At 44.7% G+C, this 16,457-nt stretch overlaps 1 protein-coding gene across 1 annotated transcript; it reads right to left on the bottom strand.

Moving 5' to 3' along the window:
- Positions 1–1,413: 1,413 nt before the first annotated feature.
- LOC123411570 (protein TIFY 11e-like) lies at positions 1,414–2,051 on the bottom strand. The gene has a single exon (XM_045104537.1). It carries the CDS (start codon positions 1,956–1,958, stop codon positions 1,515–1,517), a length of 444 nt encoding a protein of 147 aa, XP_044960472.1. The 5' UTR covers positions 1,959–2,051; the 3' UTR covers positions 1,414–1,514.
- Positions 2,052–16,457: the final 14,406 nt, after the last annotated feature.

The raw sequence follows: 16,457 nt of genomic DNA, 5'->3' as shown, positions 1-16,457 counted from the left end.
GGCTGTATTTTGATCTCATCTTATATATTTTATTACGTTAATTTTTATTACATTGCCATATTATTATTATTTATATATATGCTTGTCGTATCGCCATATTACTCTTGGCAATATCTAATGGGCAGCGTACGCACGGTGGTCCTCCTATGCGGCGGTAGCTGCGAAGCGTGTGCGCTCGATCACGCTGCCTCATCGGTCCAATCACAAACGATTTTTCTTTTCTTACGTGGCTCATCGGCACAACCGGCCTACCAAACTGCATGTAGGAAATTCATAACAAAGCTGAACGTAGAAATGCATGCATGCTGAGTACTACGCACAAGCTTGTAGCATGCATGTATGCATGATCTACCTTTTTATATGATAAAGCATATAGTATGCATGTTTGGTTTACTTTTCTTCACTACATAGAATGCTCGTGGTAATGAGGTGGTGGGGTGCATGAATGTTATAAAATAACTGACCGCTAGCTATAATTTAAGTGGCAAGTGTTGCAAAATAATACGACAACTATAATGTTTATAACAACTGACAAGCATATATGAGATTTGAGTAGAATTTAACTGATCGACACAACAAAATACTACCACAACTACGTTTCAGAACAATCAAATGTCCTTTTAGTACGGCACAACATAACAATCGAGGCTAGAATTCAACAGATAAATACAGCAAACACCGTGACAACTATTTTGTTTTACAATGACTGATAAGTTGTATGAGACAATATGATAACGAGGTAGGATTAAAATGACAAGCACAAAACATATATGTGGCAACTGTGATTTTATATGCACCTACAAGCTTTATGAGACCACATGACAACTTAATAGAATAAAAATGACAACCACATCAAAACATTTGGGGGGCTGCATTTATAAGCATCGATAATCTTTACACGAAACGACATCAAAAAAGATGGTAATTAAGTTATTTTTATTGGGCAAGTAAGTGGTTAATAATATAGCAAGTGAGTGGAACAATGTGGCAATTACGGAAAGAAAGAAAAGTTTATCGAAACATGTCGAGGTGTAATCTAGTTTCGAAGATCTTCTCGTGACAAAGCCAACATTGAAAACAGATCATCGATTTGATTAACGGTTTTAAAGATAAAACTTTTTAATTTTTAAACATTAAAGAGAATCTTTATGTGTATTTAGATGCATGTGCATGCGAGCCGCCGCATGAAAGCATCAACAGGCGGCGCCGCTGCATAATTAAATCTTTTATTGTTTTTAAAAATTACCGTATTACGTCGTATCAATTAAGAACTGCGGGTAGCCCAAACGTTTGGTGACAACGCGCCCTCGGAGAGATTCCCGGCGATGTCGACCCCAGAGATGTATGATTTGACACCTCGCCAATTCGCCATGATCAGTATGTTAAAACAAGAACAGCAGGAATTTTCGATCGTAATTAAGGGCAACAATTTGATCATCAATTCTGAGCAAAGGCACACATCGACCGTAAATTACTAAGGTCCCAAGCTACTCTAGAGTACACATGAACACGAATCAGAGCGTAAGCGTGAGACGGCTACAGGAGAAGGCGTCGCATTCGGGCCGGCTGTAGGGGACGGCGCGCGCGGCGAGCCTCCCCTTCCGCTTCTCCATGAACCGCTGCAGCGACGCCTTCCTCGCCATGGGCAAGTCGCCATCCGCCGCCTCGCAGCTCCCTCGCGCTGTGCCTGAGGCAGCAGCGACACGGAGCAGCTCGGCCGCCCTGTCGGCCGGCACCTCGTCGAGCACCAGCACCTTCCCGGCGTAGAAGATGGTTATCTGCGCGTTCACCGGCGCAGGACCCGCCGCGTGCGCGTCTTGCGCGGGCATTTCTGCTCCGGGCATGAGGGGGAGGACCACCGTAGCGACCGGCCGCGCCTCCGCCGACTTGATGCAGCGGCTGAGAACGCCGCAGGCTGCGGCGAACCGTCGGCTCTGAGCGCTCCCTGTCGCCGCCATTCCTTGCCGCTCTATCGATCGATCGGTCACCGCTGTACGCTCTTTAGACCTCGCGAGCTCGCAATGCCTCTGCTTGATCTGGTGTTGATTGAAGGAGATTGATGTGTTAGGAGGTGGTGAGATGGGTTTTGATTTATAGGAATCGCGCGTGTCATGTGGGCTGTTGGCTGTTGCTGTCAAGTGGCTGGACGCGGGCTGTTTTTCTGTAAAATGGGTGCACGAAGAACACGTGCTGGTCGACAGCACAAGAATTTCAACGTGCTGGCTGCTACCTTCCTCTTGCCGCACGTTCAGTTGTTAATTCGGCGGCAAAGTGATGGACCGGATCCTTTTCTCGCTGCCGACTCCGGTGCGGCGATCATCGATACAAGAGGACCCCGTTCGAGTTATTTTAGGCCCTCTTTTATTTTGCTTTTCTGAGGTATATATGTAGACACATGCATTTATTTTTATGAATGCACACATTCTTTATCCACATGCTTTTAGGTCGATAAAAACATCTCTTTTTACTTAATGTTCATCGCTTAGAGCATCTTCAATAAAAAAAATGCGAATATAAATATGTAAAAGAAGGAGATGCAAAATTTACATATTTAAAAAGTGTTTTTTTACACCTTAAAAAAAGGACCAACATCAACAGATGATGTATACTCCCTTCGATTCTAATATAAGTCTTTTTAAAGATTTCACTAAAGGCTACATACGAAGCAAAATAAATGAATCTACATTTTAAAGTATGTATATATATATCCGTATATAGTCTTTTAGTAAAACCTTTAAAAAGACTTCTACTTATGAACGGAGGGAGTATTTGTGATGTAAAACTCTATTTTTAATAGATGATGTATATTTGTGATGTAAACCTAGTAAGTGATAAAATTGCTCACAAACTGAATATGTATCTACAACAATTCATCAAGCGCCCACAAGCGGCAGCGACAGCAATCGGGATGGACCACGAGCAGCAGCAACACAACGCGGATCTACCGGTCGGCTGCTCCATGGGCGGTGGTGGTTTCAGGTGGCAAAGAGAGGTCTGAGTGAGCGAGAGAGAGAGAGAAGCTGAGGGGAGGAGAGAGGTACCCCCCGCACCAACTCTGGCCGCTCCTCTGGTGGGGGCTTCAGTAGAGATGGTGGTTCCCGTTTCTCCAACAACAACCCCTCCGACAACAACAACTATGGTCGCTTGATATCCTCTGGAGAAGGCAGTGATGTGACATGCCAAATGTGCAAGGAGGAAGGTCATGCGGCATGGCGTTGTTTCAAGCGCTTCAACAAAAACTTCAACCCTCCTCCCAAGCGCCAAGGTGGTGGCGATGGTGGGCGTGGCAGTGGTGGCGGCTGGAAATCTGCCAACACAGTCACTACGTCCTACGGTGTCGGCACCAACTGGTACCTTGACACTGGAGCTACGGATCACGTGACCGACGAGTTCGAGAAACTTGCGGTTCGTGATCGCTACACCGGACCGGAACAAATCCACACTGCTAGTGGTCAAGGTATGGAAATTCAATATGTTGGTCATGCACTTGTCCCCACTCCACATAAAACTCTCAAGTTGAATAATATTCTTCACGTTCCAAATACCGCCAAAAGTCTTCTTTCTGGTCACCAACTCACTAAAGATAATGATGCATATCTTGTTGTTTACCCGGAGTTCTTTTCTGTTAACGATCAGGCCACGGGGGAACAATTCTTCAAGGCGCGAGTAAAGATGGGTTGTACCCCGTTGCTGGTCAACCGACTGCTCGTGGACGACACATCCTTGGAGTTATCAAGCCACCTACCTCTAGGTGGCATAGGCGCCTATGTCATCCATCGCTTCGAGTGGTGGAGCAAATCTTTCGTAATAGTAGCCTTCCTGTGTCGAATAAACTGACCATCATCAAGTTTGTGATGCTTGTCAGATGGCTAAAAGCCATCAATTACCATATCCTCGTTCAACTAGTGTTTTTCAAGATCCTTTAGAGCTAGTTTTTTCTGATGTATGGGGCCCCGAGCCTATTTTTGTTGGTAGGCAAAAATACTATGTTAGTTTTATAGATGATTTCAGCAAGTTTAGTTGGATTTACCTTCTCAAAACTAAATCCGATGTGTTTCAGAAATTCCATCTCTTTCAAGCACTTGTTGAACGTCTATTTGATCGTAAAATCATTGCCATGCAAACCGATTGGGGTGGTGAATAAAAAAAATTAAATCAGCGCCTTGGCATCACCCACCATGTCTCATGCCCCCATGCACATCAACATAATGGTTCTGCTGAATGCAAGCATCGCCACATAGTGGAAGTTGGTCTTTCTCTTTTGGCTCATGCCTCTATACCCCTCAAATTCTGAGATGAGGCGTTTCTCACCGCTGTGTATCTTATCAATCGTGTTCCTAGCCGTGTCATACACAACCAAACTCCCTTGGAACGCCTTTTTGGAACTAAGCCTAGTTACTTGTTTCTTCGCATTTTTGGGTGTGCCGTTTGGCCCAATTTGCGACCCTTTAATAACAAGCACAAACTTGAGTATCTCTCAAAACAATGTGTCTCCTAGGCTATAGTGCTCTTCATAAAGGATATAAATGTTCTGATGTTTCCACAGGATGGGTTTATGTTTCATGTGATGTTATCTTTGATGAACATATATTTCCTTTTGCCGCCCTACATCCAAATGTCGGCGCCCAACTTCGTGCGGAGCTAGTTCTCCTTCCACCCACTCTTGTTAATCCTTCAAGCCTTGATTCTCGTGAAGAAGTTCGCATTGATCACATGTCGATTTCCCATATTATTAATGACCCCTCTGCTGATAGTGTGCGGGACACAGAAAAAAAACAGCACAGAGAATTATGATTTTATGCGGGCAAGAAGTGACAAGGGATCTGCTTCCGCAACAAATCCGGGCGGGCCGAGTCCCGCGCCTCGTTCCCGTGCAGCGTGTGGGTCAGATGGATCCATCACGGGGTGGACGCGCTCGGCAATGCGGACCCCCTGCTCGGCTGACACCACGGGTCGGTTCCCGGGACGCGCCGCTCCCTCGCTAGTGGTCGCGGGCACAGGCGCCTCCTCAGACGTGGCAGGTCCCTCCGTGGGTCCCGGGCGTGCCTCTCCCTCACTGGTGACCACGGGCGTCGGTGCCTCCTCGGAGGTGTTGAGTCCCCCTGTGGGTCCCTGGCTGACTTCTGGTCGGGATACTGCTGCCTCCCACGACGCCGCCCCGTTTTCCGCTGACTACGCACTGGAAGGCCAGTTGGCGCCTTCTGGTTCGCTGCATGCACCTGAGGAAAATTCCTCTATCGGTGAGGCTTCTTTGGGATCATCTGCGGTGCAGCGGATCCAACAACGGATTCTTCCACCTCCGGCTGCTCCTCGTCCCACAAGAGCTCACACTCGCTCCCAAAGTGGTATTTTTCAGCCCAAAGTGTATAAAGATGGTTCTATACATTGGGGTTCCTTTTGTGCTACAGGTGAACCAGAAAATTTAAAGGAGGCACTTGCTCATCCCAAGTGGAAAGGTGCTATGAACGAAGAGTTTGGTTCCCTCTTAGACAACAAAACTTGGCACTTGGTTCCGCAACGTCAAGGCTAAAATGTTATTGACTGCAAGTGGGTATATAAGGTAAAAACAAAATCTGATGGCACCGTTGACCGGTATAAGGCACACCTTGTTGCCAAAGGATTTAAACAACATTATGGTGTTGATTATGAGGATACATTTAGTCTTGTGGTCAAGGCTGCCACTATTCAATTAATTCTTTCTATAGCTGCCTCTCGCAATTGGTGTATCACACAATTGGATGTAAAGAACGCGTTCTTACATCATGTTCTGGAAGAGGACGTATTTATGAAACAACCTCCTGGGTATGAAGATTTGCACTCACCACACCTTATTTGCAAACTGGATATGTCACTGTATGGATTAAAACAAGCCCATCGTGTGTGGTACCCTCGTTTGTCTTCAAAACTCCAGTCTCTTGGTTTTAGTCCCTCCAAGGAAGATACCTCATTGTTCTGTTACTCTCATGATGGGACTCTCATTTTTATGCTAATCTATGTTGATGATATCATTGTTACAAGTTCCTCACCCAAGGCAATTGAAGCCCTTCTGACAGATCTTCATGTGGACTTTGCACTCAAGGATTTAGGCGACTTGCACTACTTCCTAGGTATTGAGGTAACACATGCTCGAAATGGCCTTGTTTTATCACAACGCGAGTATCTTCTTGATTTAATTAAGCGTGTGGGCATGAAAGGTTGCAAGCCAGTAAACACACCACTTCCTACATCAGAAAAATTGTCTCTGGTTGGAGGAGAGGACTCTACCAAGCATCGAAGCATTGTCCGTGTGCTACAATATTTGACCCTTACTAAGCCTGATATTTCTTTCTCAGTCAACAAAGTATGACTACTATACATTGGACATTGGTCAAGTGCATTCTTCGTTATTTAGAAGGGACTGTGACTCATGGTCTCAAAATTTGTAAGTCCGATTCCATGTTCGTCAGTGCCTTCTCCGATGCAGATTGGACAGGTTGTCCTGATGATCGCAGGTCCATAGGTGGCTTTGCAGTTTTTGTTGGTAGCAACTTGGTGTCTTGGACTGCTCGGAAGCAACAAAATGTGTCTCGGTCTAGTATAGAAGCTGAATACAGAGCCCTTGCCAATGCAACTGCTGATATTATTTGGGTTCAGAATCTTCTTACAGAATTGGGTGTTACTCATCCACGATCAGCTTCTCTTTGGTGTGATAATGTTGGTGCTACTTATTTATCTGCTAATCCTATCTTTCCTGCTCGAAAAAAACATATTGAGATTGACCATCATTTTATTCGCGAACGGGTGGCAAACAAGTTCTTGAATATCAGGTCCATCCCTACAGGTGATCAAGTGACAAACGGGTTCACAAAGCCTTTGACAGCTAAGCAGTTGGATGTTTTTCGCCGCAATCTCAACTTAGATAGTTGTGATTGAGGGTGGGGGCTGTGTTAGATATTGTATTCTCTACGTATATACACAGTGTATGTATAAACCGTGTGTATCACAATTTTTAGGCGTGCGTATGTTTCTTTTGCATGGTTAGGCCGGTAGGATCAATCTCTCTCTCTCTCGTTGTAACTATCCTGTAGATAGATAGATGAGATTGATCCCAACCTCCTGCAACGTCTTTTGTGTAATCCTCTCGGCCCTGTGCGCCCATATAACATGCATGTATCCCTGTCTAGCGACATATGCTTCCATCCTTTATAACACGCCACACACGCGCAACCTGTAAGTTCATTACCACACGCATGAGTTTCCAAAGTTAAATTGCAAATGATCGATAAGGCACAAGAGTCAACAAGAATCAACATATAAGTTTCAAATTGAAGCTAAGAAGTATGAATAATACAAGGATCAACACTTTGGGCTCTACTATCAGCAATGCACAAGTTATGAATTGAGAGGCAAAACCAACGACAAGACACAAGCATGAATAATGCACAAGCATAGACAACTACCTCGAGTGATCATTGTGGCGTGCAGGTTGAAGCATCTTGAGCCGCATTGCGTGTCACTGGGCTTGCTTGGGTAGGTGTAGATCCACCAACCATAAAGTTATTGGAGCCTTCTCCTGACTGAGGACACTTCAAGCTGATAGACAAGGACAAGAGTTACTTCATCACGAAACACTGCTATAAACAAGAAATAACAGTTGTTGCATGAATACCAAAATAACGAGAATGGTTCTAGATGTTTTTGAATGCATAACATGATTCAATCTTAGATGGTTCATTGAGCACACGCGAACAACGTAAGATAACAGGACGTTATCAATTACAACATACTCGACTTATTTAATCTGGAGAAGACAGCGTAGTTGCGGTTGCAGTGCAGTTACCTCAAGACTAAGAATGTGGTGCCATGGTCGGGTTTGATGCCCTCCAGCAAGGTAAGCATCATGGCTTCATCGAAGCTGCAAGAACAAGTGAGCAAGGTGTGAGACGGCAAGCATAAAGGAAGTGTTATCAATGTTGCAGCATTAAACTTGCAATTAATAGTTCTACTTTTATATAGAACCAAGGATCATGTTCAACCAGCAAAAAATGTATGGAACATCACAATATATAATTGCTATTATAAAAAATCCATATCGGTGTTGCCATACATCAATAATGCTGACAGATGACATATTTTGATGAGCTTAATGACCACTATATACAAAACATGCATTCCAAAGAAAACAATCAACACGACCCTTGGAAGGGGAGCCCTGGCTCTAGAAAAAGGTCTTAATAGTTTATAGAAAGGCCAATGTAGATAGATAGTCCTTTAGTGAATAGAACCCTAGAAAACTATAAAATCACTTCACATTCTGATTCAGTGTTTTGTGATGAAATATTGGCCATCAAGTATTTTTGTGCAAATCTCACAACAAGGCAGTGATGATATAATTACTGAAACCGCTTCTATGGTTAGATTATTTGCAAGTGAATTCAAATAGAACATATTTTACATATGGGCATAATAATAGACATGTGAAAAAAGAGATGCTACAAGCAACTATAACATCAATCTTGTTTGACAACGTCTATCGGAATTACAGTTTATAAGACAAGTAATTTAAGCTCAGGTTAGAAGATAAAATAATTAGGCTGCACGCCTAATCTTACTCCCTTTATTGTGGTTGATTTTCATGTGTCCTAACAATAAAAAAAGAAAATAAAACAGTTTGCATTGAGACATTCACTAGAAACAGAAGAAAGTTGTCAATAATGAGATGAGACAAGAGCATCGGAACGTCGCCTGCGATCAGGCACTCTGAACCTGCGTATGGACAACTGCATGGCATGAACCTGCACAGCTCCTTATACTTAAGTTTGTTCTGGTAAGGATGGATCTAGGTGCAGCCCAGGCTTTGGTATTTGCATGGAAGCTGGATCGATTCCGCAACCTTCTCGAGGGCCAAGCACCTGACATTTCCTAGTTCCTGTCAGCAAGTGGGGCAATGGTTGTCTACCCTATGCTTACAACTGGAGCAAATTGTGTGGCCATTTGGGCACTGCACGAACAATATGAATCGTCAATAGATTATAATAAAATCATAATGGACAAACCTTGTTCTAATTACCATGGTTCTCGTCCAATAAGCTTTATATTTTTTTGCATGTAATGAAATAAAACAAGGGTGGAACCAATACCAAAGTTGCAGAAATGAATGATCATGGTACTGACAACATCTTTCATGCAACGGTAGAACCTTGTGTGCTTGTTAAGAGTTGAGACCATGGTAAAGTGAGAACGAATTAGTAGTTGCCACCACCACCAGCAGAATCCAACTTGACTAAAACTACTCGTAATTAAACATCTATTCACTTGTGCAGGGTGCATATGTACATGGCAAACATTTGTGCAGGGTGCAGATGTACATGGCAAACATTTGTTCAGGGTGTAGATGTACATGGCAAACCTATGTGTGCAGCAGCAGAAGCGGGGAATTTCTAGTGAAGCAGGATAGATATCAAAAGTTCAGAACTAGACGAACATATTGCAAACTAGACCAAATCCACATCCCCCTCGGATATAACGAAGTTGCAGACGAGGAGCACCTTGACGCCGGAGCAGCCGGACCTGGTGAATAAGGAAGAATATGGTCAGATTTAGAGAGAGAGAGAGAGAGAGAGAGAGGGTACCTCCCGGTGGATGGAAGGTGGCGCGGCGGAGCAGTTAGGGGTCTGTCAGGCTGCAGAGTAAGTTCAGTTTAGTTCAGTTATCGCCTCTACACTGTGGATACTGTCGGAAGCCTCCTCAGCCACTCGATGCGCATCCAACGGTTGCTTGCGGAAGAAGTCACTGTGTTATTCCGACAAAGCCCCTGGAACGATGGCCGCGCGTCCCTCTCGTCGCTGGCCGGTGTGTCCCTCTTTCCCCTTTGGCTATAAAGCCATGTAATCCCCTCTTCGTGCGACTTTATGCTTATTGTAATCAGGGTTGAACCCTAGCCGCCGGAGGCGAGCTACTTTCCCCATTTTCATTATATGAGAGCTCTGAATTCCCTTGTTTTCCTCTGAATTCCCACCGATCGCCTTGTCGTGCTTGTTCTAGTTCATCAGAGGTAGCCAGTGCTTGACAATTGGTATCATAGGCCCAGTCTTTCCTTGGTTTCGGGCAGCAAGAGAAGAAGAGAGACGCAGATCCACGAGGAGTTCATGGGGGCGGCCGTGGTAGCAAGATCTTGATGCAATTGGACCTTCCCTGGTTGCTGGAGCATCCTGCTGAAATAGTAAAACCCCAGGTGTGAGGATCTGATCGATCAGAGAAGCGACCTAGAAGGTAAAATCCCGCCCTTTTCCCTCCCTAAGAATTCGCAGACATAGCAAGCATGGCAGGAGCAGAGTCTGCAACAACAGCCGACTTGCAGTTGGAATCTTTGGAATTGGATTTAAAATCCTTGCGGCAGGAAAGTGATGAGGATCATAGAGAATTTCAGCAGTTCCAGGCTACAGTCAACAAGAACTTTGTTACTATGCAAAAGAACTTTGATAAGATACAGGACAATTTTAGGAAACTACTGCTGGACCCAGATCCAGGAAAAGGAGAAGAAGCTGATCATGCTTCAGTACAAGGTGATGGTGTGCACAAAACCCACCCTGTGAGATCACCTCAAGCAGCACCAGGGCGTCCAAAGCAGCTGGTGGCAAACACTCCACCTTCTGTTACCATTCCTGAAAAGCCTACCTTGGGAGCAGTTGGTACAATAGTGTTAAGAGATCAAGATGGCAGAGAGCTAAACCTAGACGGAACTCTGAAGCAGCCTTATAGGCACCCAAACTTTGGAAATAACAAAGCAGAGGGGATGGGACAAACTGCTCTGGCTTGCAATATGGTCCAAGGTGAAGATCTGCAGGAGATAGAGGGGTATGACAATCAGTATAGGAGGAGAGTAAGTACACCAGTGGACAATAGAAGAACCCCTTTAACTGTTAAACCTGCCAAGTTGAACATGGTGGAATTTGAAGGAGAAGATCCTGAATCCTGGATACAGAACTTGGAGCAGTATTTTGCTGTTGCTAGGACACCTATTGAGCATAGGACTGAGCTAGCCATATCTTATTTGAAAGGAGCTGATGTGCAGTGGTGGAGAGGCACTGGCTTTGCACCAGGAAACATAGCTTGGCATAAGTTTTGTTCTTTATTGTCTGAGAGATTTTCAGTGCAATCCTGTGTGTGACATTGTTACATCTTTTCTTGCTATCCACCAAGTGACAACTATAGCTGATTATGTTGAGAAGTTTGAGCAGTTGATGAACATTATGAGAAGGGAAAATCCTGGAATTCCTAATGATTATTATGTGACAAGTTTTGTTGCTGGTTTAAACCCTTACATAAAGAGCCATGTGGAGTGTTTCAAACCAAAAGATCTACAGACTGTTGTGTGGTATGCAAGGAGAATGGAAAAGGCTCAACAACCTGTTGTAGTGGTGCAAACAAAACCCTATTTCCATCAAGCAAAAAGATAGATAAACTTTGATACTTCAAGTGGTCAGGGTGAGACAGTGCATATACCAAAGAGCACAGTAATTCAGCAGGCAAAGCAGAATCAGGTCTGCTATAAGTGCAGGGAACCTTGGGTTCCAGGACACAGATAGGTGTGCAAAATGAGCCAGAAAGCACAGATACAAGCTTTACTATCTCAAGAGGAGAGTAACTCAGATGTAATATATGTCACTGATTTTGAGGATCCTGACTTGGAAGCACAAGACTTACTACCAGAAAATGTATTACAAGTTTCTATGCATGCTGCCCATGGTCTGAGCTCTGCCAAAAACACTTTCATCTTGTCAGTTAAGATTGGAGAGAAACTAGCAACTGCCCTAGTTGACAGTGGAAGCACTGCTACATTTGTATCACCTAACATGGCAGCCAGTATGCCTGTAGCACCAGTTGCTAACTCCAAGGTAAAGGTGGTAGTGGCAAGTGCTGAAGTGTTGTGGAATGAATTCACTGTAAAAAAAACTGCCCTTATGAAATTCAAGGGAAAAGCTTCTGTGACAGCTTCAGAATTCTCAAATTAACAGGATATGACATGATCCTAGGAGTGGACTAGCTAAAGAAATACAGCCTAGTGCAAATGGACTTTGCGAAGATGGAATTAAAAATTTCAGACACACATGGGCAAGTCATAACTTTTGTAGATGAAACTGTTCCCTTGGAAAGATTAACTGAAAGCCATGATAGTTCCAGCAAGCTCATGGATCAAGCAGTGTCTGGTTTCTTCCTATTTCCTTTGTGTGGAGAAGGGTATGAGTTAGCAGCTACTGTGGTACCTGATGACTTGCAACCACTGCTGCAGCAATATGAACAACTGTTTCAGGAACCAAGTGGACTACCTCCTAGCAGACCTTGTGATCATAAGATACCACTGATGGAGGGAGCAAAGATAGTAAACCAGAGACCATACAGGGTGCCACATCACCAAAAGGAAATACTAGAGAAGATTATACTGGACTTACTGAAAAAGGGATTAATAAGACCCAGCACAAGCCCCTTCTCTTCTCCAGTTTTGCTTGTGAAAAAGAAAGATGGTTCATGGAGACTTTGCACTGATTATAGGAAACTTAATGCTATTACAGTCAAAAACAAGTATCCAATTCCTATGATTGAGGATCTGTTGGATCAGTTAAAAGGAGCAAAATATTTCTCCAAAATTGATTTAAGGAATGGCTACCATCAAATCAGGATGGCTGAGGAAGACATAGCTAAAACTGCATTCTCCACTCACATGGGACTGTTTGAGTACTTGGTGATGTCCTTTGGACTAACAAATGGCCCACCATCATTCCAAGCATTAATGAACTTGTTGTTTGGGTTGCTGAAATTTGTTGTGGTGTTCTTTGATGACATCCCGGTGTTTAGTATCTCATGGGAGGAACACAAGCAGCATTTGAAGCAAGTATTTGACATTCTGCACGAGAACAAATTATATGCTAAACTGGAGAAATGCTCATTTGGTCAAAAGGAAGTGGAGTACCTGGGCCACATCATCAATGAGGACGGTGTATCCACAGATCCATGCAAGATCAAAGCTGTTCAAGAGTGGCCAGTACCTGCTAACATAACTGAGCTAAGAAGTTTCTTAGGCTTAAGTGGGTATTACAGGAGGTTTATTGAGTGGTATGGAATTATCTGCACACCCTTATTTGACTGTTTGAAGAAGGATGCATTTGACTGGCAGGAAGACCAAACCAGGGCATTTGAGACACTCAAACAGAAGCTTACTCACACTCCTGTACTGGCCTTACCTGATTTCACTAAGCCATTTGTCTTGGAGACTGATGCTAGTGGATATGGCTTAGGAGCTGTATTGATGCAGGATGGAAGACCTCTCGCATTTTCAGTAAGGCAATTGGTCCTAAAGCAGCAGCTATGTCCACTTATGACAAAGAAGCACTTGCAATCATAGAAGCAGTTAAGAAATGGAAGCACTATTTTGCTGCTACTGCACTGATCATCAGGACAGATCAAGAAAGTCTCAACTACATCCAGGAACAGAAAATCACTGAAGGAATCCAGCATAAACTGTTGCTGAAGCTACTAGGGTACAACTTTACAGTGGAATACAGAAAAGGGAAAGAAAACAAAGATGCTGATGCATTATCCAGGGTAAAGCATAGGATTTCAGCTCTGGTAGCGACAGCTACTACACCTACATGGGTCAAGGAAGTGGTTAAAAGCTATGAGAATGATGGCAAGATTAAAGAGATCATTGTTGCATCTCTAGCTGATAAAGATGGTAACAGTGCATATACATTCAGAAATGGTATACTCAGATACAAGAGCAAGATTGTGGTTGGAAGAAACACTGAAATCAGACAAGAAATTATGAAAGTGTTTCACAATTCAAAGCTTGGAGGACATTCTGGAGAAAGAGCCACTTACCAGAGAGTTAAGCCGGTATTTCACTGGTCTGGGTTGAAACAGGACATCATTGTTTTTGTGAAAAATTATCCAGTGTGCCAAATCAACAAAGCAGAGCATACCCCATATCCAGGATTGCTAGAACCCCTGCATGTTCCTGATTTTGCTTGGGCACACATCAGCATGGATTTTGTAGAGGGGCTACCCGTTTCAGACAACAAAGATCTTATCCTAGTGGTGGTGGACAGGTTTACTAAATATGCACACTTTATAGCCATGAAATATCCCATATCAGTCCAGTCTGTAGCTAGAGCCTTTTCTGACAATGTGTTCAGGTTACATGGCATGCATGTGGTGATTGTAACAGACAGGGATAGGATCTTTACCAGTCACTTGTGGCAACAACTGTTCAAGTCCATGAAAGTTAAACTGCATATGAGCACCAGCTACCACCCACAGACTGATGGGCAAACAGAGAGAGTGAATCAGTGCTTGGAAAATTACTTGAGATGTATATGTTTTCAGCAACCTAGGAAATGCCATGGGTGGTTAGCCCTGGCAGAGTGGTGGTACAATACATCCTCCACCCATCATTGAAGATGACACCATTCCAAGCTCTATATGGTTTTCCTCCACCATTGGTAGCTGAATCAGCCTTGCCAGATTCTATTTGGGAAGATAGTGAGAACCTGATGCAGAACAGGGAATTGGCTATGGAAGTAATCAAGCATAATCTTAGTAAGGCATAATCCAGAATGAAGCTCTATGCTGATCAAAAGAGACACGAGAGAGAATTCTTGGTTGGGGACATGGTGTACCTAAAGTTGCAACCTTACAGACATACTTCACTCAGCCTCCATAAGCATCTCAAGTTGCATTCAAAATATTATGGTCCTTTTAGAGTGCTAGAGAAGGTGGGCAAATATGACGATTGAAGAAGCTACATGGGAAGATGCAGCCTTTATAAAAAAGTTTTTCCTGCCTTCCAAGCTTGAGGACAAGCTATGTCTCATTGGGGGGGGGTATTGTCAGGCTGCAGAGTAAGTTCAGTTAAGTTCAGTTATCGCCTCTACACTGTGGATACTGTCAGAAGCCTCCTCAGCTAGTCGATGCGCATCCAACAGTTGCTTGCAGAAGAAGTCACTGTGTTATTCCGTCAAAGCCCCTGGAACGATGGTCGCGCATCCCTCTCGACGCTGGCCGGCGCGTCCCTCTTTCCCCTTTGGCTATAAAGCCATGTAATCCCCTCTTGGTGCGACTTTATGCTTATTGTAATCAGGGTTGAACCCTAGCCGCCGGAGGCGAGCTACTTTCCCCATTTTCGTTATATGAGAGCTCTAAATTCCCCTGTTTTCCTCTGAATTCCCACCGATCGCCTTGTCGTGCTTGTTCTAGTTCATCAGAGGTAGCCAGTGCTTGACAGGGTCGGCTCGGGCTAGCGGACGGGGAGGGGTGGTGGCGCTGATGGGAGTGGCGACGGAGCCGATGGGAGGGCCAGCTTGGGGTAGCGTACGGGGGGGGGGGGGGGCGGCGACGACGATGGGGGGTGCGGCACGGAGGAGCAGGCGGCGACGCGGAGGAGCAGGCGGCGACACAGGGCGCAGGGAGGCGTAGAGTAACAGGCGGCAGCGCTGGGAGCAGGGTGGCGCAGAGGAGAAGGCGGCAACGCTGGGAGCAGGGCGTCACGGAGGAGCGGGGGCGGCCGGGGAGCAGGGCGGCGTGGGCAAGCTCATGGTGAGGGCGACGGTGGGGCAACGCGGAGGAGGGCGGCACGGAGGTGCAGACGGCTCGAGGAGGAGCACACGGCGCACATGACGCGCTCTGTTTTGGGGGATTTGAGAAAAGGGGGCATTTCGCGGTCAATTTTCATCTCCGCGCGTCAAATTTGGATTTTGACGGTCCGTTTTCATCTACGCGCTTTCTTTTTTGGTAAGACCCACGCACACAGTAAGCCGGGTGTTATAGAGTAAGCCGAGTGCCATAGGTGATTACATGGCTTACCCTTCTTTATTTTTATTTTAAAATTCTACACAGAAAGTTCATCACTTTACTTTTCAAATTGTGTCTGTTTTATTTTTTTGTATTTTTATTATACTTGTTCTTTTATTATATTTTAATTTCATTGTCTGTGTGTTTTTGGTATTCACCCATCCGTAGGGTCAGCACGATCTACGTCTTCAATTTGACCAAACTCGAGAGAGGTTTGATCGTAGATTGTCCTAGTGATGTATTAGCGACATGTGTCTCCCTTGTGCAGAAAAGGAAGGGGCAGTTCCAGCCATGAGGAAGCGCAATTACTTCGGCGGCATGCATGACTCGTCCAACCGTTTAAATCAACGGAAAATCGTATGATACCGGAAATCCAGGGGATTTGGCATGGCATCATCACATGGCACCTATAGGGTGTGGTAAAAGTTTGGGGGCATTTCGAATAGGCCTCACCTCAGGTCGCTTGTAAAACGCACAATCTTTCAGGTAGTCTCTCGGTATCGAGAGGGAAGTGCCGGGTTTGTGAAGGAAATGTTGGTCGTGCTGCTCGGTTGGCCTCGAAACTTTCCGTGCTCTTAGGTGAGTCCATTGAATTACATGTGTCAGGCCCCCGCATTATTTTGACCCGCCTA

The sequence above is a fragment of the Hordeum vulgare genome, chromosome 7H (genome assembly GCF_904849725.1).
Source record: "Hordeum vulgare subsp. vulgare chromosome 7H, MorexV3_pseudomolecules_assembly, whole genome shotgun sequence".
Lineage (NCBI taxonomy): Eukaryota > Viridiplantae > Streptophyta > Magnoliopsida > Poales > Poaceae > Hordeum > Hordeum vulgare.
The sequence above is the reverse complement of the archived record's forward strand: the minus strand, read 5'-3'. Positions and strand labels throughout refer to the sequence as shown.